Source organism: Phycodurus eques, chromosome 5, assembly GCF_024500275.1.
Source record: "Phycodurus eques isolate BA_2022a chromosome 5, UOR_Pequ_1.1, whole genome shotgun sequence".
Taxonomy (NCBI): Eukaryota; Metazoa; Chordata; class Actinopteri; order Syngnathiformes; family Syngnathidae; genus Phycodurus; species Phycodurus eques.
In genome coordinates, this window is record NC_084529.1 from 28,546,063 (window position 1) to 28,571,528 (window position 25,466).

Genomic DNA, 25,466 nt, shown 5'->3' on the forward strand with positions numbered 1-25,466 from the left:
ACCGTTTTGAAAGCTTAACCCTTTTTAAAACCCTAATCCTGTTTTGAAACGCTACTTTGAAACCATAATGCCGTTTTGAAACCCTTACCGTTATGAAAGCCAAACCCGTTTTGAAACCCTAACCCTGTTTTGTTGTAACAGTCTTGGAAACACAATATTGGATACTCTTCCATACGTGCATAGGAACCCTGCATAAGGGCCATACTTTGCCACCCTTCTGCTACACAGCATTTGAGTCTTTGAAGAAATAGGCCTAGTTAAATACACATCATAATTGCTTGACCATTTCTTTTATGGCATAAGTCTTGAAGAAACATCAAAGCAGCTGACTGTTTCTTTGCCAGTCGGAGAAAGGAATTCACCCAAACTGAACCCGGGAATGAGGCTGAAAAGGTCAAAGTGACTCATAATGTTATAAAACAAGAACGTTCGAACGTGAATCCCCACTTCGCTCCTTTGATGCGGCAGGTGTGCGATACCATCACAGCAGTCAGACGTCCGGTGTCGTTAACTTGTTATTAACGTTGTGCCACATTAGCTTCATCTGCTGTGGGCATTCAAATGTCCCGTCCAAACCCTTCCATAAATACACCAACTCTTCTTTAATGGTTCCCGTAAAAAAAACTCATCACAAACCTTCTGAATTTGTGACTTTCTAACCTCTTTATAAGTATTTGTCAGTCTTTTGCTCATTTAAATATCTCCATCCTTTAGTGAAAGTCCTCATTTGGTTCTGCCTATGTTGAAACATAAAACACTTGAAGAAAATAAATAAATAAAATTTTAAAAATACAAAATAAATTAAAATCAATGAAACAGTAAACAATACATGGATTTTTTAAAATCTAAATAATACCTGGTTAGAACATTTGTTACACAGTAATAGACTGATTAAGGTTTTTGGCACATGCAAAACAAACAGCCTTTAATCAGTATTGCACCAACAGTACATTCATTTGCAAACAAGATAAGAGCTTCCGTGCAAAATACGAGCAATTAACACATACTGTAGTTTTAAGGGCGAGTACCTTCATTCAAGGTAAAGCAAATAAATTAATCCACAGCTCTAAAATCAGTTTGCAGTAAAGCGAGCGTAAGATCCTGGCATTGTTGGCATCATGTCCATGTGCGCGGTCATGCGTGTTGAGACCACAGGAAGCGGTCGCAGCGCTCGAGCATCGTCTGAATGATCGCCCTGAAACACAAGACACGACTGACTCGTCACATGAAACGTTCGCAAGACGCAGTGATTTAGCACTTTTGTTGTTAGATGTGGGAACTTTTCAGGCTACACTGGCAACTCCCCCTCAAAAACAAATGTAGCTAATGTTTTTTTTTTTATTTGCATCCATCCATTTTCTGTACTGCTAATCCTCACCAGGGTCGCGGACACGCTGGAGCCTATCCCAGCTAACTGCGGGCAGGAGACGCGGTACGCCCCGAACTGGTCGCCAGGCAATCGCAGGGCACATATAAACAAACCATTCGCACTCACATTCAAACCTATGGGCAATTTAGAGTCTTCAATTAATCTACCATGCATGTTTTTGGGATGTGGGAGGAAACCGGAGTGCCCGGAGAAAACCCACGCAGGCACGAGGAGAACATGCAAACTCCAACAGGCGGGGCCGGGATTTGAACCCGGGTCCTCCGAACTGTGAGGCAGACGTGCTAACCAGTCAGCCGTTTGTTTGGAAATTTTTGAAAAGTGACTCAAACACTAAAAGGCACTTTTAGTAACAAACATCTTTAGCAACATCGGTAAGAAGTGATTCGTAATACTTGCAGGACTTTTTAGGCATGATGCGAGTGCGACCATTTCCAGGACCGACTCACCGCTGCCTCTTCTCAGCCACCTTCAGCAGCTCACACACCAACTGGGAGTGAGGCGAAACACTCGGCTGCACTCCGCACTCCTCCAGGACGGCCGTGGCGCGCTCTGGCCCGGCCGTGCGCGCCAGGCGCAGGGTCAGGTTCTCCAGGCTGACGTTTCTGCTGCAACCTGTGGAGCCGTTGGACAAAGCGTCTCCATTCACGTCTGACGAACGGCTGCCGTCTTGAGCCAACTGGATTAGGAGCCTCCACTCGGCCAAGTTTTGGGGCTCCACACCTGGATGGAAAAACAGTCCTTGATACACAGTTATATTTACCAGCCCGTTGAAGAGCAGGCTACACCTTGCAACCTGCAATTCAATGAAAGGAGGTTGCCTACGATGAGAAAATACCCCAAATAGTGGCTTATGCTTTAATAGACAGTGAGCCATCCACTTCAACCAAGTGTATTGTAATGACCAATAAATACCTTTACTATGACATCAGTAACCGCATTGCATTGCTGTAGATGTCTTGCTGTCATACAGTGGCTATATTTTGAATCTGGATTAATTAAAAAAAAAAAAAAAAAAAAAAAAATAGAGTGCTACCTTGGGGCGAATGAGAGAAATACGACCACGGCAACTATTTTAGTTTTTCTTTTCTTGGCACGACTGATAAGTCCAAATAGGAGAGTGTAAATTTCCACGCATTATGTCACATCACAGTGGTCTCGCTTCAGTTTTTGACGGACAGTGTGGGCTGAAGTGAGGAAAATAAAACCCACCATCTGGTTCCTCCAGCAGGGTGATGTCATTCAACTGACAGATTGTTGAGAAAGCTTCGGCGCGGCGCTGTAGCTCACAACACAGGTGGAGATACCCTGTCCAGTACCTGCGCACACACAAACACATTGCACAATGATGACATGCAATCGAAACTTTGTAGTTCAAATGAGCGAAAACTACTACGACTATACTACTGCTACTAATTTGGTTTTCTATAGAGCTTTTCTAGATATTTATGGAAAGGTGCAAAGAAAGTATTTACAACTAAAATAGTAAGAACATTTCTCTTCATAAAGCCCCTCTGAATAAATTGATTTCAGTTTGAGAACAAAAATGGTTTGCTCCACTTTCTGCTGCGTGTCAAGGTTTGATTTGTGAACATATCAATTGATGATCCTCAGGTAAACACTGCTTTCCAGATTGTCAGCTTACTACAGCTTGCTCATTTTGGTCTTGAATGCAGCCATGTTATTCGGTGGCTGCTCAGTTCAGTGACGGCTCTATTCTAGTGGGATACAGGGCTGCGGGCCACCCCGGAATCCAGACAAATCCTAAACAATTTGCCTTTTCACCTTTAACAGAAAGCCGTGATGGATTCGAGTAATTACAGTTGAAGTGAGGATAAGCGGTACAGAAAATGGATGGATGCAAAAGTGGGATTTCATTCTTCAATGTTTCTGTATGAGGCCCTCAGAGGCAAAACTTTGGACAACTCTGGTGTAATAGGTGCTAGGCGAAGTACCCGCGACTGCGGCAGGTTTCTGCCATCTTCTGCTTGGACAACAAGTCTGCGGGAAGCCGGATCAGCAGAGACAGGAGGCGACCATAACCCCAACTGAAACAATGAGAATTCCACCTGCAAAAGAGGTTATTTTGCATCTCGGTGACTTTTTATGTTGAAGAGACTAGAATCTATTCAAAGCCAATACAACATAAAACGTTGTCTTTGCAAGGATCATTTTATACAAGGTGTTTGTCTAACAATACGTTTCTATTAGTTGTAGTTTGCCACGTCATACAAGCACCGCAAATGGCAACTCTCGAAGCGAAATAAGTTTAACGTGGACAGAGGATGGCATTCAAAGCATGATCATTTCAAGAATTCAAAAACGGTGTGCAAGGGCACATTCATTGCTTCAATCACCTTTGTCACAGATCCCATTAGAGTGAGCTAGTGCACCTCATGTTGTAGCTGTTAAAGTGGAACTAAGCAGATATCTGTGTTCTGTTTCTAAGTGCTGAAAACACTTATAACCATATAGTGCTGAATTGTTGCGATAGAGCTTAAGCATCTTTTTTCACCATTTGAATTTTCCTGATTTTGTGGGCTAAAACACAGCCCCGTGATGTCACAGTTCTGGGGCGTATACTTTCTAGCGCAAGTTCCCTCCGTTCACTTTCTAAGGACAAAGTGACGTCATTTCGTTGGGCTACGCCGCTCGGTTGTGAGCGGTTGTGCTTGGATTCCATAACAAGGCCCATTTACCACTCCAGCTTGCACTTAGCAAGCTAACGATGGCTGCGCCCCAAAAATGATGCCCCCAAAAAAAGAAATAAAAAAGCGATGGATTGACTTTTTGAAGACACACGCAGATGGCGCGCTGAACATCAACACCACCTGCCCACTCTGCAGTGCACATTTTACGACGGATAGTTTTGTAAACTTTCGCCGGAGACAACATGGCTTCGATTTGATTTCCAACAAATGTTCGCAAGCCGACCTGGGCAGTCCCTCGGGTGTCAGTGTATCGTGGCACCGAGGTGCGTCGTGGGTAAGTGCCAGTTCAAGCCAGTCCTGCCGCAGTGACTCTGGTTCAAGAAGAGACTGCAGGAATGACAACCTGAGGGAATTCATCAAAACTTAACCAGGGGTGTATTTTTTTTTTCTTCCTTTCGGGAAAGCATCAAGCTGAGGGTTTACCTGTGCTCCTCAGGTTGGGACAGGACCAGGTTATCCAGGTAGGCCAGGAAGTGGCTTTTGTGAGCCATCCGCATCACATCTGCGGGTGCGATGGTGGGGTAGAACGGGGAAAAGGAGCGTGCAGCCGCCTCACCGTGCTTCTCGTACAACCTAGATGTCAACGCATTCAATTACGCCGCACAACTTGTACGTAAGAGACAACCGGGATATTTACTGACCTGTGTAAGTGAGCGAGGAGAACAGGAGGACTCCAGGGCTGCAGTTCTCTCAGATAGCGTAGTGATCGCTGTAAATCTCCTTTGTGAATTATTTCCACCACTTTACTGGACTGTGTTACACCTATGGACAAATGAAACTTTTTTGCTTCACTTTTTATAATTAGCATATCCTTGTTTGAAATTGTCAATGCGAGATGATGTCATTAAACGTTTTTAAATGGAGTTTTGGAAAACGTGATCAGTTTCGCCCTAAGGCCGACTATCCCTTACTTTTTTTGAGTAATGATGGAAAAAGGGGGTTTTCTGACCTATCATGGCCTGGACGAAGGAGCTCGGCACCTCCTGCTGCTCCTGGCAGCAGAGCAGACACATGCGTCTAATGCGCTCTTGGTCCAGCAGGAAGAAGTAGCGGCGCAGGAAGGTTGCACAGCTCAACGCCTGGGCGCCTGCCTGCTTGCTGAAGCAGCTCAGCTCTGTATAAAGTGTGGCCAGCTGGGTGAGATTAGCCAGCAGCTCTGACGGCAGCGGTTTGGGAGAAACCAGTCGCAAGGCTTCTTCAGGCGCAACTGTCTCGCTCTCTGAGGCCAGCTGAGTCTCACACTCCACCTGTGGAGGCATATTCTCCTGTGGTAAGCTTTCCGTAGGTTCTTCTGATGACTCTTGTGGTTTCTCTGCGCGTGTGTTTAAAAGCGGTTCCCGTGCATCTTGTCCGGGTTCGTATGCGTCTGAAGGACCTCCAGGAGCTGACTCGGGCCGAGCCGGCCTGAGGACTCGCTCCAGCGCTTTCAACCACTCTTGTAGAGTTTCTCCCAAGAAGTCTGGATCCAGCAAAACCAAGGGATCTTGGATCTGGGAACTGATGCCAGAACAAGGTATCATGTAATGCGCATGCTGAAGTAAGGTAGGGATGGGCATGATAAAAAAAAATTCTAACAATTTGTGATTATTAAGAACGCTGATTTGACGACATGGTAGCAACCAGTCGAGCACACAGGAAATTCAGACCCAACTAGCTTGCTGCCTAAACGGATTGCAGAAGAAACTAAAGTCAGTCGGCGTAGAACATGATTGATTCTTGATACATTTTTGTCGATCTTGTTTAATTTGATCAATGTATAATAGATTTTGTACAATGGAAGTCAAGCCCAACTAGTAGCTACAAAGATGTGACGTAAAATGACAATGTTGCGGTCCCTACAACAAACAATGCTAATGCCAAATAAAAGGGAGAATTCGGACCAGTTTAACCCCAAAAAAGAAAGCTTGTTGTAAATACTGTATTGCAATACAACACTGAAGAAAATGAACAGGATGTTCATTTTATTCTGGAAAAAATAATAGCATGAATATTTTCTGCTACCAAAAAAACATTTAAATAAAATAGTTCTTTTTCACTCATCATCAGCACAATTCTGTACTTACATGGCCTGTTCAGTGGCCGACTGAAGCTCTAACAGGTCAGACGCTGTGTTGGGCATGTCTGCATAAACTCTGTGACAACAAATTCATTGTCACTGGCTAAATCACATAATTAAAATGTCATCAGTTTACATCAAAACATTTTTTGTACTCACTGAATATCTGCTTCCTCCGAGAACTGAGCAGAGCCGGCAGACATCTCGGCATGTGCGCTCTCTCTGAAGTCGGGTCGCTGCCAGAGTTCAGAGCTCATCTGGAACGTGTTGATCTTCTCAGTTGTCTTCTTGACAAAGCTAGAAACACTGAGAGTGGGGAAAAAAAAAAATAATATATGGCAGCTAAATCCAGGACAGCTTGACAAATGAGCACAATGCTTGGAAATGAAACAAGGCACCTTTGTACAAACAGATGAATGACGTGAAAATAAAACTTGCGTGGGTCTAAAACTTTACTGAAAAGGGGAAGTTAAAAGCCACTGCTCCACCTCAGCCAGTCATTTCGGTTAAGTTTCAGTTCATTGTTTGAGTAAAAGCCAAAAATAATCTCATCTGCATCCACACTTCAGACAGACACCGCAGCTGCTGTGACACTTTGTTCACCTGTCTTTGACGGCCTGCAGTGCAATGCGTGGGGGTTTGGGGCGGAATGAGAGGGGCAGGTGGAATTGCAGGCCTTGCTCAGATCGCTCGGCTTCCGTACGCTCACTGCTCTGTGGATCTGAATCGAGATCGGGGCGAGAGCCAGAGGAGAAACACAAAGATGGATGGAGCACTGGTGGTGCACGATGAGAGGGTGGAGACCTCATGCATGTAGCCGGAGCACGGGTGCCAGAGAGGAGACAGAGGAGAGGAAAATGCTGTGCAATACAAATAAAACTGAACACGGGTGGTGATGCGTGTGTAGGATACAATGACACAGACAAGAGCATTATAATTAGCAACGTTCACTCTTCAAATAGATCCATTTCCAGCTGTATCCTTCTAATTCCAAATAACTCGTGGCATATAAACAATTCAATAAGTTGTAAAACAATTCATGAATATAAAAATTGCACAGTGGCTATTCACTTTCAAACCAGGCGCGTGCGTCGCAAGTGTCTCCTACCGTGGTCCGCTTGATCTTCTTCCTGCGCAAAGCTGAACTCTTTGAGCCGCTCCTCCTCCAACATGGACTGATTCACGAGGGAGCTCGTCTCTCCGTCGGACTGGCTCCCTCGGCGACTGATCACCCGGTAGATACCACAGTCCAGGACGTTGAAGCTTTCCTGGATTTTTGGAAGAAGCGACATTTTAAGAGACTCAAACGAGGATCTAATCATGAACGACAGGATCAGGATTTGCATGCAAAGCAGTTTACAGATTCATTTGGAACAAGTTATTTTAGTGGCATAGCGCTCAGGTGCTGAGCACATCTGCCTCACATTTCTCCGGATGTTTTTTTTTTTTTTTTTTTTTTTTTTTAACAATTGGTTAATTATGATTAAATGAAATAAATTATATAATTGAAAAAAGTAGACTGAAACATAATTCTATTTTAGATGAATATTTGAAAATTTTACCGTGTGATTTTGTTTTTTCCTAACCTCAGCTATAAATGACCTGACCTGGTTTTAAAAAAAAGCACGTATGGCCCTTGAGTACAAACATTTGCCCGCCCCTGGGATACATCAAAGTGGTCAACATGCAACTATTAGGAAGCGTTATCATCACGTACGTGCGATGAGACGCTGCTTCTGCGGCTGCTGCAGGCCGAGTCCAGGGGCTCCAGCTTGGCGATCACCTCATCCAGTTGGCCAATCAACTCGGGGTGAGTGCTGGAACTGAGCTGGGACCGAAGGTGTTCTAGACGGTCGATGGGAATTGATTTTCTGTCCTGAATTACACAGAAATAAGGCTTGCATTCAGAAAACACAAATAAGAGATATGAATTTAACAACATGAGACAAAATTATCTGGCTCTGCTTGGTAAAGAGTTCAAGGCAGGAACGCAATTGTTACTGAGATTTTTTTCTCTTCTTTCTTTAAACAATAGGTAACTCTACGATAGAGGTTGTTCCCAAAAATTTGCCACCATTTCATATCTAATAACAGTCATTTCACGCTCAAATGATCTTGGATTTCAATGTAACGTGTAAAAACTAGGTTTTGTGTTACACTCAATTTTTAAGATTAATATTAATTTATGGTTTTACTTTTTCTATTTTTAGGGTGAATAATGACATTCCAGAAAAACTCTTGTCAGAGATTTTCCATCTCAATCGGTTTTTATCCTGCCTAACTAAAGGTTAAATAAAATAAACGAAAATTTCCAATCAATGAAAAGGCATTTCGTGTGTTAGAATATACTAAAACACAGACTACATCATTTCTTGTTCAACATGAAGCCTATTTCATTTCATTTGCCTCGGACATGTGGTTACTCTGCTGTTCAACATGATATCAACAAGCATGATGGCGCATTTCTTCAAACATGCTGTATTTCTTTTATAAAAAAAAACCAAAACAGAAAACAACAACAACATTTTTTTCTTAAAAAAGATACAAGCTCCCGTACCCGACTGACGCTGATGGTCTGCTGGAACATACAGCAGACTGAAGCCGCCAGAGGCCAGGACTCCCGTTTAAGAAGGCGTTTAACACAGCGTTCTGCAGACAACAGGGTGAAGTGGGACAGACGGCCGCCGCTACGGAGGCAGAAAAGCTCGTTGCGGTGGACTGCGATGTCGAGCACGTCTGCGTCACCAGAAAATAGGGTCGATCGTTTCATTTACCGTGAATCATTGCGTCTAAGAGTGTCAATGTCAGTTACCTTTGATCTCTGTCCACAGTAGAACTTGGCCATTATGAGGTGTAAAGATATAAATGGCTGAATCAGTCCAGGTCAGCAAGTTTTGGTCTCTGTCAAAAAGAGTACAATTGGTCAACTGACATGCCATCATTTCTTAAGAAAATGAGGGAATCTCTGTCAGCAAAAATCCTAAACATTTTAAGGAACAAAATAATTTCACTCTGTGTGTAGCGGGTTCTTCACAATATGCTAGCAATCCACTTTAACATGCTTATTTTATGAATCAACTGAAACTGTAAAAACATTTAAATGTCTGTCTCTTACCCAAAATATAGTAGTTTTGGGAAGGCAATTGATTGGGGGTTCTTTTGCCCTGGATTGTATTGTGGCTCATTTCTGCAGGTAACAGAGCGTTTTAAAGGTCTTCAGTGTTATTTCACTCAGAAAGAGGAACAACTGTTTTAAGCAAGTTGACTAACTTTACTTCTAAGACCTGTAAGTTATTACCTGTATGTGATGAGAGGTAAAGGAGGGCAGGTGAGCACTTGCTTGAACTGCTGGGTGCTTAAAACCTCGCCATTAAAACTGGCTTCCCATATTCGAGACCCAGGCCGGGCGCAATAGAGCAGCGGGGGCTGGCCCACCAACAATCCCTTGTTCTGAGGGAAAAAACAAGCGCCATACTCCCCGTCACGCTCCTTGTTCCCGACACGCCAAAACTTCTCCCTGGGGACAGGAGAAAAAGAATGAAAAAAGATGACTGAAATGAGAGTATTTTGGTTGTAAATACAATCCCAAAATTACAAAATGAGGAAAAAAAAATTAATAATCAGATAAGTGTAAAAGGAAATAAGTGTCTTCGCACACTGTAAATAAATATCATTAATTGTTATTAACACATAATGAAAGGTAATTTGAGCATTTTCAGATGCGTGTGTCCCTCCCCAGATGCGGTTGGCTTTCGCATTAATCAGTACCTAAGAAGTTTCAAAAAGGTTGGTGACCCCTGCTCTAGACAATTGTGACGCAAACCCACCTCTCTGTATCACAGAGGTAACAGCGGCTCAGCGAAGACACCAGCAGCCGACCGTCCTGGTACCCGAGCTGAACCACTTTGGAGTCAACAGTGGTGACAGTCTGAACAGGAAACATTACGAATCCTGATCCCTATACAATTACAACAAACATGGCAAAAAAATAAAATAATTTTATGCTTCAAAAAAATAATTATCCAAAATTACTGCTTTAATGGAATGAATGTGAGCTGCACTATACTGTAAAATCACAACACAACTGAATGAAAAGGTTTCAGAAAATGTTGTCTACTGCAGCGGACCACAACTACCACTCAGTACTGGTCCAATGTGTATTTGGTAAGAGGCTGCACAGAGAATCTGAACACAAAATATTTGTTCATTTTCAAAATCAAGTGTACCCATCTGCGCCTCTGAACACGACAAACTGCTCATGATACACTCGTGAAAAAGTGAGGTCATTCGCTAGCAAACATGAGGAAAAAACAAATGAGGAAACAAAAGAAAAGGCTAAATAATAAAGAACAAGAAAAGCCTCCAACTTCCAAAAAATACAAAACAACATTAAAGAGACAATATCAGTAGTCGTATTTAAAATAAAGGTTTATTGCTATAAGTGCAGAGTGTGGTTTTAGATCTTCACCGCGTGTAAAGTACCCTAAGTCAATTTCTGTTGTGATTTAGTGTTATATTAAAAAAAACATGATTGAATTGAAAAATTGTTGATTTGCTACAGGTGATTCTTACACGCTGCGTAATATGTGGTGACAGGCTAGCAAATGAGCCAACGAAGCCTTCAAATGAGCCAATGAAGCCTTCAAAACTGCATTGGCATATGGAGACCAAGCAACCGGCATTTAAAGAAAACCCTAGGCTAAAATCAAGGCAGACTATCCAGGGTTTGCATTAAAAAAAAAAAATTTTTAAAAGCAGCATTTCCAACATCTTACCTTTGTGAAGCGGGATCTTTTGCAATGACTGTGACCAAAACAAAATGACGGAGTCGACAAGACATATGTCGCAGTGTTATTGTCTCGTATTAACCCAAGATGGGACTGAATCATTGAATAGCAACAAATTAATGGCACAATACTTGGTTGTGAATACCTTGCCCAGCTTTGAGGATCCTGCCCGCAGAAAGGACACCTTGCCTGCCGAGTCTCCGACAAAAACCTTGAGCGCATTGGTGTCCCAACACAGTGCAGTGATGTTCTGGCCCCTGTGCTCCCAGGACACGCTCATTCTCTCTGGACGACCACGGCGCTCCAGCTGCAGCTCCCACACAGCCACCAGACCCTGACTGGACCACACGGAACGCCCATTGTCAGTCAGAAAGAGATGACGAAGAGTACAATGCACTTCACAGTAAGTAGGACTTTTACCTTGTTGCAATTGCAATCAGGTTTTCATCATGCGGACAGCATGACACCTGTGTAATAGATCCTTCCTGAAAGGCGACCCCATGTTAATTTATCAGGAAGGAATTTTATGAATTCATTTATGTGCACGGTGAGGTATTCTCTCAACATTGAGGGAAATATTACCTTGTGAGTAAGTATAAGCCTTTGTTTCCAGCCTTCCCTCTGAATCAGGTGCAACCCTCCGGCCGACGTTCCTATTGCGAGCCACTTCCTCGACACAGCCAAGCATGTGCACTGAAAATTCAGTGCACAGTCAAACGAGCTGGATATTCAACACATGGGTGCAAATTCTTAGGCCTCATTAGATTTGACTTCCAAAAGGGTACACCAGTTATGAATAAATCTGCTTCAAAACAGGGGAAAGGAAAAAAAAAAGCAGCAAGGTGAGCTAGTGGTTAGCATCTGCCTCACAGTTCTGAAATCAGGGTTCTAATCCCTTGTGTGGAGTTTGCATGTTCTGCCTGTGCTTGCGTTAGTTTTCACATTTCAAAAATATGCATGGAAGGTTCATTGAAGACTCAACATTGCCCATAGGTGTATCTATATGTACTCGGTGAATGGCTGGCGACCAGTCCAGGGTGTACCGTGCCTCTCGTTCAAAGTCAGCTGGGATAGGCTCCAGATCACCTGCAGAAGGAGTTTCCTGATCGGAAACTATTCGGCAGTGCGTTGTGCTTAGGACGGAAACTGGCCTAAAGTATGTGTGGGCCACAGTGGATTTTGAACCTAACACCAAAGCAAAAATCCCTATACAAAGTGAGCCAAGAGACACTTAGCTTTTAAATCACATGACTTAACCAAGTAACGTCAAATTCAGCCTGTAGGCTATCCAATAAATGAATATATATGTATATATATATATATATATATATATATATATATAACGATTACTTTAATAATCGAGTAATGTGTTGATTATTTTTTTTAATTAATTGGACAAAAACAAAATTTCCAATGCTTTATTATAAAACAGGACAGTATTTCAAATTGACAGTGCAGAAAATGTTAAAACATAAATTGAGTATGATTCAATTACTGGTTTGGTCCATAACATGGCAGAAAATAGGCAAAAATGTTGATCATTGTTTTCCAAAGTACAAATGTAAAAGCAGATGTTTACAAATGTCTTGTTTTGATTTAACAAGGACAAACTGGCTGTGTGCATGGCGGTCAATGGAAATCTGAGATTATTCCTGTTAAGAGGCTGAAATTCCGAGGATTTGGACAATTTTAAGTTGTCTTCAAACAACGAATCGATTATTAAAATAGATGTTGATTCATTTGATCATGGATTAGTTTTCAATTAACCGATTGTTGCACATATTACACATGGGCCTAATATGAGCAAAAACAAAACTGCCAACCTTACAGTAGTAAATAAATATAATGGGGAAACAAACTAAAAGTATCACAGAAACGACAAACAATCAAAATACTGCCAATACGTTCCAGAATTAGGATAGTCACATTTATTTAATATTGTCCTGCTCACCGAATCCACTGAAGTCTTCGTCTTTGGTGTCCAGCCATTGTAGGCATTTAGTTGCGTTATCAGCATGTGTGCTTAAGTAAGTCTGAATAGCGATCTCAATGCTTTATTTAAAAATGTCAACAGTTCAACATGGAGTAAAGAGTAAATACAATTTTATGAGTTAAATAAAAGCAAAGAAGGAATGAATGTGACGCTCGTGAGATCAAGAAAATGTGAAAATAAGATGCAACCTTGTCAAAATGGCACGCACGGGCTAAAGAAAAAAAGTCCAATCCTATAGTCTGAACTTTACTATAATGGGTTACGTGATTGTATCTACCTTGAGTCTGCCGGAGTCTAAGCGCAGCGTGGCGAGGAGAGGGTCGAGGCAGTCGAACTCTGCCAGGACATGACTGTGGACCTCTGGTACGACTGCTATCCGTGGCATCTTCCCTCACGGTCGTCCACGACTGGAAAAGAACGACAGAAAGCGTTTAGTAGTCACGTTTGTGCTTGGTCACATATACTGTGGCATCATATGACTCTCAGCAGGGTTCTTAAGTCTCTCAAATTGGCCAGCCATGACTCTGGTTATCTCAGCGCTCCCAGTCAGCGCAAAACAGCTGAATTGTATTTATATAAAAAAATAAATTAAAAAAAAAAAGAACCCACAGCCAGTACATATTTGAGACTTAAACAAAATTTTTTACTACATATAAAAAGAAACAAATCACATCCTGTATCTGAGAGTGAAATTCCCATCCGGGGCTGACATTATTCACAGTGTCACAAGATACTGTGATTCGCGTTTGATTTCCTGGTGGTATTTTTGGTAAACACATGAGGAGGCAGCCGTTATAGTGCACAGTTAAGGTCAAATGGAACTTAAAGATAAAAGCGCTATATTTAGGAGCAGTAGTTGATGCCATAATCTCAAGAAGTGAAATGTAACGGCCATCGCTGACATTTTTGCTTTGTTTGTCAGCACTGTGCTGTAAGTGGGGAAACATTTTGCATCACAGCATCATTTCTGACCAAGAAACGCAGGCTGATCATCAAGAATTATAATCCGTGGACATTAATAAAGCGGAAAGCCTGACTTTGCTCAGAAACAAATGACTAAGTGATCCTGCGTTCCCTAGGGCTGCTTATTTAACATGTGTTTCAAAACTACAATGATTGTTTCATACAAAAGGAGCAACAAGTCTTTGCCAAACTGATTATCCCCGATTTGGGGTATGGATAGCAACTTGTGCCTTACACACACTGGTGGGGAAAACACTAAGGCCTTAACAAGCAAAAAATAGCACTCAATATCCTGTTTTGCATAGGGAGAGTACGACACCACACTTAAAAGGGATTAATCACAGGCGGCTTAATTGGGGATAAATGCAATCAAAACAGGAAGAAAACTCGAGTTACACAATTACATTTGTAAATGTGTGGTCATTACGTGGTTAAAAAGAGCATCTCACTGTGGCTGATTGCGGTGAAGTAGCGTGAAATGTTCTGCTGGAGCGGTATCAATAGCAATGTTTATTAGCATTTGTGCAGTTATGTAGAACTACACAGCATCATGCGGGATTTCTAAAGTTGTGATTAAATATTCAACACTATAAACTACTAACAAACGTATTAGGGTCCGACCCCCAGGCAGTGCCTTGGAATTGTTCATTATAATTATTCTGACAAATGAATTGCCTTTCTGCAGGCCGCAACATGCCTGAAAACTCATCAATTTCGGAAAGCGCATTTCCTCAGGTAGATGTATGTATTTCAAGCTAAAACTCACTCAGAAGCGCGCCCCCGGAAAGTTTTGGGGGTAAAAAAAAAAAAAGGGCTAATAACAGCGGTTTCAGCAAATGCTGCGAAATTGGGTAGTCATATGTATTATAACAAAAATCTAATTAACTTGAACAATTGTTGAAAAAAAACTATTATCCTTGACTTTTGATTTCAAAACTAGTTATCCATAAATGCGTTGTGTGTGTGTGCGTGTGTATATATATATAAATATAAATATATATATATATAAATAAATAAATATATATATATATATATAAATGTACAGTGGACCTCCGCTACGCGCAGGGGATAGGGACCGAGCTGGACAGAGAATAAAGAAAATCTGCAGATAATTGACGGCCATTATAATTGCATTGAAAAAAAAAAAAAGTTATTTTTTTTTAACCCCCCCCCAAAAAATCTTGAATAAGCACGGATAAACCCCCTATAAGCATTTTTGGGATTGTTCCTCCACCCCCACCCCCCCCAAAAAAATATACCGGTCCACGGTAATACCAGTAATATGATGAGGCAATTCAACATTTATATGATTTTGTTTCAGTCATACTGACACTCTTAGTTGAACCATAACTACAACGTGGCTCGTGACAAAAATGAGTTTGACACCCCTTGCCAATGCCATCAAATGTGGGCGGAACATGCTATCAATATATGATAATCATTTTGAGGATTCCGCGTGAAAAAGCATGTGCAAGGTGCAGATGTAATGAATATGGTCCCTGACTAATGAGTGTACCATTCCTATTCCTACAGCAACGACATAAGTTGCAACGCGCTGTCCTTCTATAGGTGAGGTAAGCGATATCACTTACCTAACCTATATTCATCAATCAACTATACTTTTAGCAATTTATTATACTCATAATGCCTCAAGAGGAAATTCAACCCACTCAAGCATGACGAGAAAATGCAAACTCCACACAGGAATGTCGGAGCCGAGATTCCAACTGGAACATCAGAGCTGTGATGCAGATGTGCTTGCCACTCGTTCACCCTGCTGCCGCTAACCTAAATATTTGTGTGAAACAACATTTTTAGACAGGCTGCGCGGTGGAAGAGCAGGTATCAGGTCCTTAGGTAGTAACACCTCAGCTCGGGCCCTTCTGTGTCGGTTTAGCCATGTTCTTCCTGTGCAAGCGTGGGTTGGGTTAGGTTGATTGAAGACCAAATTGTTCTTACGTGTTCATGGGATTGGTTGTTTGTCTCTGAGCCCTGCCATATTGAATGGCGACCAGTCCGGGATGTACCCTGCCACTCGCACAAAGTCAGCTAGGCTCCAGCACACCTGCAACCCTCATGAGGATTAGCAGTATATACAAAAAGGGATACAATTCCTGGCACAGCTCAGGTGGTACAGTGGCCCTCTCTTGACCCGAAGGTGGTGGGTTTGATTCGGAGCCCCTGTGACCATGTCGAAGTGTCCTTCAGCCAAAATACTGACGCTGCATCGTCAGTGGACGAGTGAGGACAGTGTTACGCGCTTGGAGTACAAAAAAAAAGAAGCAATAACTGAAAGTCTTGTTTAAAACCAGTAAGTACGGCGGTAACGAGCATCATAAACAGAGTAACTAACCCCTGTATTTGGAATGCATGTGTCACGTGACCGTACCAGGAAGTACTGTACGTTCGAGCCGTTTTAAACAAGGTGAACGTGACGTCACACCACTATACCGTCCAGTTACGACCATAAATAAATAAGAGTGGACAAACTCTCACATGACAAACTCGTGGTAACAGTTGCACCACTCATTTACGTCGATTAGCGCCGTTCTCACAAAAACCCGAAAGTGGCGAGTCGGTCACGAGACAGAACACGTCTGCTGATCCTGGAAATAAACATTGGTCTTCGAACTAAACAACAGCTCAACAGAAGTTAACCTCGCCATTAAACTACCGTAAATTGCCAACTATTGCTTTACATCCCCTCTGTGACCTCGCTAAATTTGTCAAGATGCTAGCAAGCATGCTAGGTGTTTTCATTCAGTCGTCGTTCAATTCAATGATGAAATGCCGAGCGTGGGCAAAAATATACAGAACACCACAAAACTCGTAGATGTTCCGCCTCGCATCTGTGGCTAGCTCAGCTTTTTGGACAAAATCACTCACGTTACCGTGGGAGCTGCAGCCGAGCGGTCAGGTCGTCAGCCTCCCTCAGCTGGTGAAGTCTGGACTTCCTGAAAGCGTGCAGACTACTGAACGTGTTTGGAAGCTAAAGTGGATGGACGTCACGCCTCACGAAGAACCCACAAGATGGGAGAAACATCCATCTCTTATAAGATTAAGTTTATTTCTCTCCCTGAAATTAAGGCATGAATCCAAACCTGCATGCATGCACTTTCATCAGGCTGCAGCTTCCAACAAAAACGCTTTACCTCTTAAATTCAGAGTAACATTTTGTATATACAGTACAGTGCAGACAGAACCGGACAGTGTGAAGTGTGCCTCATATACACCAACACACTCCAGTGTGAGGTGTCATTGGAATATTACTAAATTCCCTAAATCTTGAACACCTTTTCATTCATTGTCCTGCTCCCAGAGGGGCTCCCTGTCCTGTATGTCCGAGCTCTCTGCACTGATGAAACACGTCGGCAGTCATCCTGAGGGCCTACATGATTCCCATGAGAAACATGGTCATATTGTACCATTATAAAAGTCCCATTACTGAAACCAATCTCATCCGTAAAAACAACACAAAGAGTAAGAAACAAGTTTTTGTGACTAAAATGCCATATGCCTCTCTTAAATGTCAACGGATGCAACAGGATCCATAGATCTCTTCATCACGAGCCTCCCGTGAAGCCATCTGGCTGCGATCTGTCGTCTCAGCAGGCGCCGAAGGTCTCCACAGGACACCCTTGTCCACTTTGTCTTCATTGTCCTTTGCCACAAAGCGTCAGGTCTCAGGTTTTCCTCATCATGCGACGCGTTTGCCAGACGTGGAACTTGCTGTACGCCGCCTGCAACATCTGCTCCAAGTGTGCTGTGAGCTGCAGGGGTGTCAATAAGACAAGATTAATCAAGGAAAATTCTTTGCAATTACTCTGTTAATGTCATTAGACAATTTTAAACTTTTTTTGTTAAACATAATCAGTCAATTCAATCTTGCGGTAAAGAGAATATGAAATATCAACTCTGCTCGGAACTACTTGAATATTTGTAGAGGTTGGTCTAAAAAAATGTCACGATATTGGTTGTGAAGGAAGGTGACAATCAGTGGTGGGAAGTAATGTACAAATACTTTATTGTACTGAAGTAGATTTTTTAAGCATCTGTACTTGATCTGACAACTTTTACTCCCTACATTTGAAAATATATCTGTACTTTTTACTCCTTCCTTTGTCAAAATAGACTTGTCCCAACGTCCGCTGACGACGACACGATGTAAAAGTGACGTTAACAGAGCGATGTAAAGTCAAACGAGGTTGAGATTTTGATTGATTTCAGATCAGATTTGTGATTTGGAAAAAATAGGGACATTGTTGTTAAGGCTCCTTGGTTCACATGGACGTATGTGAACCAAGGAGCCTTAACAACAATGACGTAACAGATTCAGAGAAACAAGATTTTCCTAATCTATGACCTTATGATAACCATAATTGTTTGACGTCGTCAGCTGTAAGAATGATTTGTGGCGAGCTTCCGGCATTGAAACATTCAATGGTGTATTTTTTCAGTTGTTATCATTAGCTAATTTAGCATTTCAGTCAGTTCACACGGTTAGCAAAGCACTTTGTTTCAATAGCATAAAGGTCAAGCCAAGAGCTCTAAAATTACATGCGATGTAATGGGATCTTTTTTGTTTTTACTTCTGTATTAATTACATTTTTAAGTCTGTACTCTTTTACTTGAGTACAGGAGTTGATTTAGTACTTCTACTTTTATCAGACTCTCTTTTTATTTTTTACATATCTTTACTTCGACTTAAGTACTGAGTGCGAGTACTTTTGCCATCTCTGGTGAAAATGTACACGATTACGGGTTGCTGCCCCTCAGTAGTTTTTAGCCAAAGACGGTTTTAATGAGGGGTATTTGAAGTGGAGCTAAAATGGTTTAAAGGGGCTCCTCGGTTTACAATGCATTCCTTTCCTATAGAGGCGACCTAAAACAAATTTGTATTTAAGGTTGTACGCACCCTGGTCTATCACTAACGAGTAGTAAAGTCATAATTATAGTAAATATTTGTATGAAAAACACTTGTAGGCCATAAATCTAAAAAATAAAATAAAAAACAGTAAGTAGGGCAATAACTGAGCATGCGTTTTTGTGCCACATGGCAACATATTCTTACGCCGCTGCGTAACCTAGTTAAATTCGCACGCACCATGAGTAACCTCGACATGTCGTATGTTGGGACCCCCTGTATTCCAACACAGAGGGTTTACAGCTATACTATGAGGTAAAAGGTTTTGTTGAACTATGGGAACCTGGGGGATACTGGAAACACAGTGAGCAGATTCTGTTTAAATCATTAGATACTTACGTTTTTATTTAAGTACTGACGCTGAATCTTCTCTTGAAAAGGACAAAGCTTGGTTGTCTGAAATCTTTCGAGGTTGGACTTCATTTTAATCAACTGTATAAAAACATCAGACACATGATGGTCTACGTTAATAGTCTATGTGGAGTAATGCTGAGGTTACCTTGTCTTGAACTTACTGGGGGGGTAAGTCAGTCCAGGCCATTAATAAATGGTATGCAGGGTTAAATCATGTCCTTATCTGCTGTGTAAATTCTGCCTAAATGTAAAACGGATTGGGCACTGTGATTTAGAGTAATGTTATGGAACATTTAGTCACCTTCTCCTCCAAAAATGGTGTGTTTACAGGAAAACAGGACCAGAAGTGTCTCAACAACTCCCCAGCAGCTATATATATATGCTTCAGTTCCCCTTGGATGTCAGACGGTACCATCTCTGCAAATAACAAAAATAAAAAATAAAAAAGCAAAGAACTGAAATCAACTTGTGAAAAAGCACAACATGTCTATTAGTCTAACTGGGAGTTATTTTCCCACTGAGATGAGACTGCAGCATGACGTACGATTTATGGCTTGCTGCGATCCTGCCTGCATGAGGAGCCCGCCGGGAGAAAGTGCTGCAGTGGCGGAAGATGCTACTGCGCTGGTCAAAACCTGCAGAGTGGGATTGTGGTGAGACACAGATGCAGAAGTCACCAGATCTAAATTAAGAATAATCTCAGGACTACTCGATTGGAGAATAAACCCACATATGGTTTTTTTGATTAATTATTATTTGGACAGATCATAATTGAAACTGTTAGGGGATTTACTTTAGTTTTCTTTTTTATCAGAAGCAGCATTTCATGAAGTATTGCTCTCAAAACAACAACACTACTTTTACAATGATGGCATTGTAAAAGTAGTGCGAGACCAAAAATAGGAACCATATGGCGCTTGAACAAACCCGAGTTAGGTTGGGTTTGTAACTGGCCATCTCATGCCGGATGTGGTTGACGGAGTTGATGATTTCTTGGCTCGTTGTGTACTTTAGGGACTGAAGAGGCACAGGACCATGAGCATACCTTATAAGAAAGTAATGGAGAGAAAAACTACATTGAAACACTGTGGAGAAGAATAGAATGAAAAAAAAGACGGATTCAAGTCAAGTTGAATGGCAGTTTTTGCGTTAATTGCTGCTAAAATGACATGCAATTGCTCTCCAAAGTGTCACATGCGAGCATATTCAAGCAAATGGGCCAACACAATGAAATGGAGACACTGTACCTGTCTGACTTTTTGAGGTTTAATGCAACCACTTTTGGTCCGTTTTCCCTTTGCAAATCTTCATACTCTATGGCTTCTTGTAATTTCACCTAAGAAAAATTAGCAAACGTGAGAAAGTGAGTGATTCTGTAATTTATATGTTCACATAGTAGACAAAAAAAAAAAAAAACACCACTCGACAGAACCATTTTACCTTCTTGATGGGAGGCTGAAAGAGGTCTGAATCCCGCGAGTTTCCGTCAGTGCTGCTCGTCTCACTACCTTGGTCATTCTCCCTTAAAAACAATGCAGGTGCAGACCAAGATTTAAAATGAGGACATTCTTCGGAAAGCTATATCTATTATTTTTACACTTCTACCCCTTGCGTGAGCCTGCTGCCAGCACCATGGCACTGTGATGGTTGAAGCGCTTTATAATGGCGTAGTTGCTGCTCTCCTTAACTGTTTTGTTTGAATTGGAAGTAGAGGGAAGTGAGGTGCAGACACCGTAACCCTGCGTGAAAGACAATAAAAATAGCAAGTGATTGAACAAAGTACAGGGGAAGAAAAAGCATCACTAATACCTCTAAAGTGGAAGACAAGACCTCAGTCCAGCAAGCATGCAAGTTCCGTGGTGCCTTGAGATACGAGTTTAATACATTCCATGACCATGCTCGCAACTCTAAACGCTTGCATCTCAAACCATCTTTCCCCATTGAAGTGAATGGAAACGCCATTAATCGTTCCAGCCGCCCCCCTCACCGCCAAATGTTGTTCAATGCTTTTTAAGATGGAAAATAGCACTCTTTAATATTGCACTCTCTTAAAACACAGTCATAACATAATTAAATAGAATTTGAAGAATTAAATGGTTTGTGCATCATGAGTTAACGCTTTAATTCAATTCATTGTGCTGCTCCTCTTGCTGCTTCTGGCGTGCCCGCCTTGGCTACTGGGCGGTAGTATAATACAGTTATACAGACACAAACGAATAAGAGTCACCACTACTCTTAGTGATTCGGTAAGCCGCAATCATATTAGTCATTTTTTGCAGACGCGAAAGAATATATGCCTGTGAATATTGGGTTATTGTTTGCCTACATGTGTTGTTCCACCGTTTGTGTTCAAATACCTGTTGTTTAAGGGTTATAGCCATCCGTTAGCTCGTTAGTGGCGTTTTCTACTATGTGTTAGCATTAAGCTAGCGAGGGAGGGCATTCTTAAGGCAAAGTTTTAAATACATAACATGTCTTTGTTTCATGTTTAGTTTGACAGTGACCTTCAACTGGGAGTGGCATTAGAGAACTTGAAGCCTCTTCTTTGAAGACTTGCTCACGATCTGCCAAACTGCTGTTTATTGTGAAGTCAGTTGAGTTGTGTTTAACTGCCACCAGTTCGTGTCACCTTTTCATTTATTATTTTTTTTTTACCTGCCCTGTTCAGCTGCATGGCCATGCAGAACGGTGGATCTGTATGCCTTTTGTGCTGGAACAGTTTTGCTGTGCAACAGAGGAGTTTCGAAATACACCCTGTGCTTATTTGGAAATTATTCTATTATTATCATTATTAGTTATTGAAAATGTCCCCCAGCCCAACCGAAGGGCGCTGACCAGTCCCAAAGGGAGGGTTAAGGTACCGGACCACCCCATCCCCCACACGCAGCGCACCCCACTGCTGCCACAATGCTTACCACCCCTGGAGAGCCCCAACCACCAACAGGCCCCAGGAGTCAAGCCAAGAGAAATGTGAATAAACACCACCAAACCTATTACTATGGTTACCAGCACTCATATCTCAAGTTTACACTCACAAGGCATAGTAAAAAATTGGCGGTGTCTCGAAAATTCGGGTCACTCATACCTAAAAGGTAATGTGTTTTTTTTTTGGTTAACAGTTGTGTTGTTTTACACTTTGCAGTGGTTAACTTATTACATGTGAGAGACAAACAAAACACCTTAATCATTTTAAGTTAACACTGGGTTTAAAGTATTATTTCAAAATTGTTTTTGTATGTCTATGACTGTTAACAAAACATTGTCCAGAAAGTCACAAAAGTTTTATGGAGGAAAAAATTGGACTCTCAAATAGTTGCATTCAATAATCTTAATTTCCCATTTTGGGGGGAATAAATAAATAAATACAATCAGAACAACTCACAGGTCGAGCAGCATCTCGGAAGAGACCCAAGAGTTTCCACTGTACTTGCATAATATTAATGAGATTAATTGTTAGCATTTCAGTGTTGGGGTTAATTAACTCTTACCTCATCCAAGGATTTATCTTCTAATGACTGCAGGTCAACCAGGGGGTTCTTTACTCCTTGCACCACCATTGACTTTAACCCTTCACAATGAACAGAAGTGTTATTTATTTTTTTAAACAAAACAATCAAACCTTAAAGCATATAATGGCACAGATCTATTCCCACCTTTAACCAATACATATTTGCAACAGCTAAATGCTTTCTACCTTTTTCGTCCAGCTTGGCACACTCTGTGAAAATGTCCTGTGTGCCAGTATTGATGCGATCTCGGTGAAAATACTGCGACTGGAAGAAGCGTGTCCAGAACTCCTTCTCCGTCAGGTTGTGAGGCACACTTTCACAATACTTTTGTTTCACTGCAATGACAAGTGTAGTTCATATATATTATATACACACATAGATTGTGTGTAAAAAGAAACAGTCAAAGACAGCGGCCAGTCACAATTTACCTGCAGGATAGGTTCTGAAGATAGATTCAATGATATCGGCTGTCAGATTATATCTCAAGCCGTTACAGCCGTCTGTTTGAGGCCGAATGTCTGCCTGTAAAGAACAAAAATGCCAATTTAAAAAAAAAAAAAAAAAAAAAAAAAGAAGCTGAAATTCATGATGAGATTGTACACAAGGGTTTATTAAGTCACTCACCAAAAAAGCGCCAGATATACCAACTTCCTGCTTATTGTTGCACACTGCTGGGTCTGTCTGGTTTAGTCCTCCTCGGTTAGCCCAGAATTCCTCAGCACTGATCACTTGGCTGACCACTAAATCTTTATATAATTGAAAAAGCACCGGATCTTCTTGAAGCATCCTGCAGGTGAAAAATAAACAATATTTTTGATACATACACTAGCAGTCAACAGTTTGAAAGTGTGTCGAAGTTTGACAGGATGTACAGTATTTTTTAATGTTTACGTTTCCATAGTGCAGTCTTTCTGTTAATAAAATGTACTCCCCATTCATATTGCTAAAGGCGGATTAAATATTGGAAACACGTTTATCTTTACATTGTGAAAAAAGATGTTCCAAGCCTAACATTAAGCACTTCATTGGGAAACAGTATATTCAATCAAGCAACTTCCAACAGCGATGGCCACTATGAGACAGTCTCTATTTTGTTCTACAGTAAACACATTCTACATTGTGGAAGAAGTCAAAGGGAAAGGGCAAACCATAGAGAGTCAGTCTCATCAAGTATTTGCTGATCTGTGTCAAATTACCCCAATCAGTCGTTTTATTCACACACAAAAAAATAATCATAAATGATATGACTTAGGCAGAAAATAAATGTGCCCTTTGTTAAGTCCAAATTAAATACAAACAATTCAGAAACGAGACTGCGATCCCCCAGCTCGAGACAGGTTTCAGTCTTGAATACGACAACACAAATTGCCATGATAAAAGTTAAAAAAATAAAAAATAAAACTAAATACAGTAGTAATAAATGTGCTGGAAAATTAAGAAAACATGCAATAATAAGCCACAACGTAAGCATGGCTTTTAAATTGTGCAACTGTGTTGTTCTCCAATGTGTTTAATGACAAGTATGAAAATGTATGATAGTTGAATGCCAGGCCACCTTCAAAAGTGAATGGGAGAAGCTCACCTGTTTTTCTCCTCGAGTTCTTTGTTAGCTTTCTTCTTGAACTTGGGCAGGAGCTGTTGCAGCAGCTCTTTGGCAGCCTCTCGGTCTTTGAGTGCAGTGCTTTCATTTGAAAAGTGGAATGTGGTACTCTCGCCGGAGTGAAGAACCAGTTGGAGCTGAATTTTGGCTTTTCCATCGGGGCTGATCTTCTGACCTAAACAGACCACAAATAACACTCGATCACACATTGTCTTTGCATCATAACATTCACACAGAGAGCGCTCTCACAGCGAATGTCCGCATAAAGGTGGCTGACGGTGAAGCGGTCCTTGCCCTCTGCACTCCAGGCTACGCGCTCAGCCATCAAATAGAGAGTGCCATCCTGTTTCTTCTGGCGAACCTTTTTCAACACCAGAAGCACCTCTTCTGACAGTGAGGCCATGGCTCGGTCGTGGAACTGAAAGAGCAAAAGGAGTGATGACATTGTTTAAGATCGTTGTTAAAAGTGCATCTGCAATAACAAAACACGTGTATACCTGAGAGGAATACAATACAAAGAGCCTTGACAAAATCGAAACCGACATCAACTGTGCAAGATGATATATGCTGTAACTGACTGCGCATCATTTTAATTACACATTCGTACCTTCCACCAATTCCCCCCTACCCTGCTGTTCTGGATACGAACAACATGGCGACTTTATTGTGTAGTAGGGTATTTAAAATGAATTACATCGACTCAGCTAGCCTGCATTACGTTAGCTAGCTATAACAGTGAAGAGATAAAGCATGACGGAAGAAGTCGGCACAAAAACTTACTTTACCTTAAAACTGATGGACCACGCTGCGGATACTTCACATTATCTCAAAATGAATATCTGGTGAGCCCTGCATCTATATATATGAGCCATCTGGGACAAAATGTAGACTACTCAAATAATGAACATACATTTACCAGCGCCGACATAGCTGGCTGACAATGTGTTACACTCAAAATGTTCGCCCGTAAAAGAAAATGTATTATTAGTTCCGACCAGAAAAGGCTCCCCGTGCACTATAACAAAGAAAACTATTTTATTTCAATTATATTTAAAATACATTTTATTTTATATTCAACATAACAATACCTAAATGATAATTTATTTAATAATAATACATTATTGTGGTCATACTTTGAACGACTACAGTGTGACCTTACTTACGAACACATGCAAAGGCAAA

The 25,466-nt window shown here is 41.4% G+C and overlaps 2 protein-coding genes across 5 annotated transcripts; both read right to left on the bottom strand.

Moving 5' to 3' along the window:
* Positions 1–379: 379 nt before the first annotated feature.
* hps5 (HPS5 biogenesis of lysosomal organelles complex 2 subunit 2) lies at positions 380–16,878 on the bottom strand. 4 transcript variants are annotated; one of them, XM_061676030.1, is made up of 23 exons: positions 16,789–16,878; positions 13,212–13,341; positions 11,524–11,634; positions 11,362–11,426; positions 11,087–11,279; positions 9,982–10,112; positions 9,453–9,671; positions 9,270–9,341; positions 8,967–9,055; positions 8,712–8,890; positions 7,872–8,030; positions 7,263–7,422; positions 6,758–6,929; positions 6,314–6,460; positions 6,162–6,230; positions 5,048–5,595; positions 4,740–4,860; positions 4,522–4,671; positions 4,322–4,441; positions 3,343–3,456; positions 2,600–2,706; positions 1,837–2,110; positions 380–1,195 (listed from the first exon to the last, which is right to left on the bottom strand). In XM_061676030.1, exons 2-23 carry the CDS (start codon positions 13,317–13,319, stop codon positions 1,135–1,137), a joined length of 3,369 nt encoding a protein of 1,122 aa, XP_061532014.1. In that variant the 5' UTR covers positions 13,320–13,341; positions 16,789–16,878; the 3' UTR covers positions 380–1,134. The 4 variants fall into 4 exon arrangements, with proteins under 4 accessions (XP_061532014.1, XP_061532015.1, XP_061532013.1 ...); XM_061676031.1 differs by having other exon boundaries at positions 16,784–16,860; XM_061676029.1 differs by lacking the exon at positions 16,789–16,878 and adding an exon at positions 15,857–16,208.
* Positions 16,879–16,950: 72 nt separating this feature from the next.
* On the bottom strand, positions 16,951–25,223 carry gtf2h1 (general transcription factor IIH, polypeptide 1). Its single transcript, XM_061676061.1, has 15 exons — positions 25,070–25,223; positions 24,534–24,702; positions 24,267–24,459; positions 23,309–23,471; positions 23,113–23,206; positions 22,870–23,019; positions 22,664–22,743; positions 20,781–20,914; positions 20,616–20,697; positions 20,423–20,511; positions 20,103–20,220; positions 19,720–19,810; positions 19,477–19,592; positions 19,161–19,253; positions 16,951–17,667 (listed from the first exon to the last, which is right to left on the bottom strand). Exons 2-15 carry the CDS (start codon positions 24,685–24,687, stop codon positions 17,581–17,583), a joined length of 1,644 nt encoding a protein of 547 aa, XP_061532045.1. The 5' UTR covers positions 24,688–24,702; positions 25,070–25,223; the 3' UTR covers positions 16,951–17,580.
* Positions 25,224–25,466: the final 243 nt, after the last annotated feature.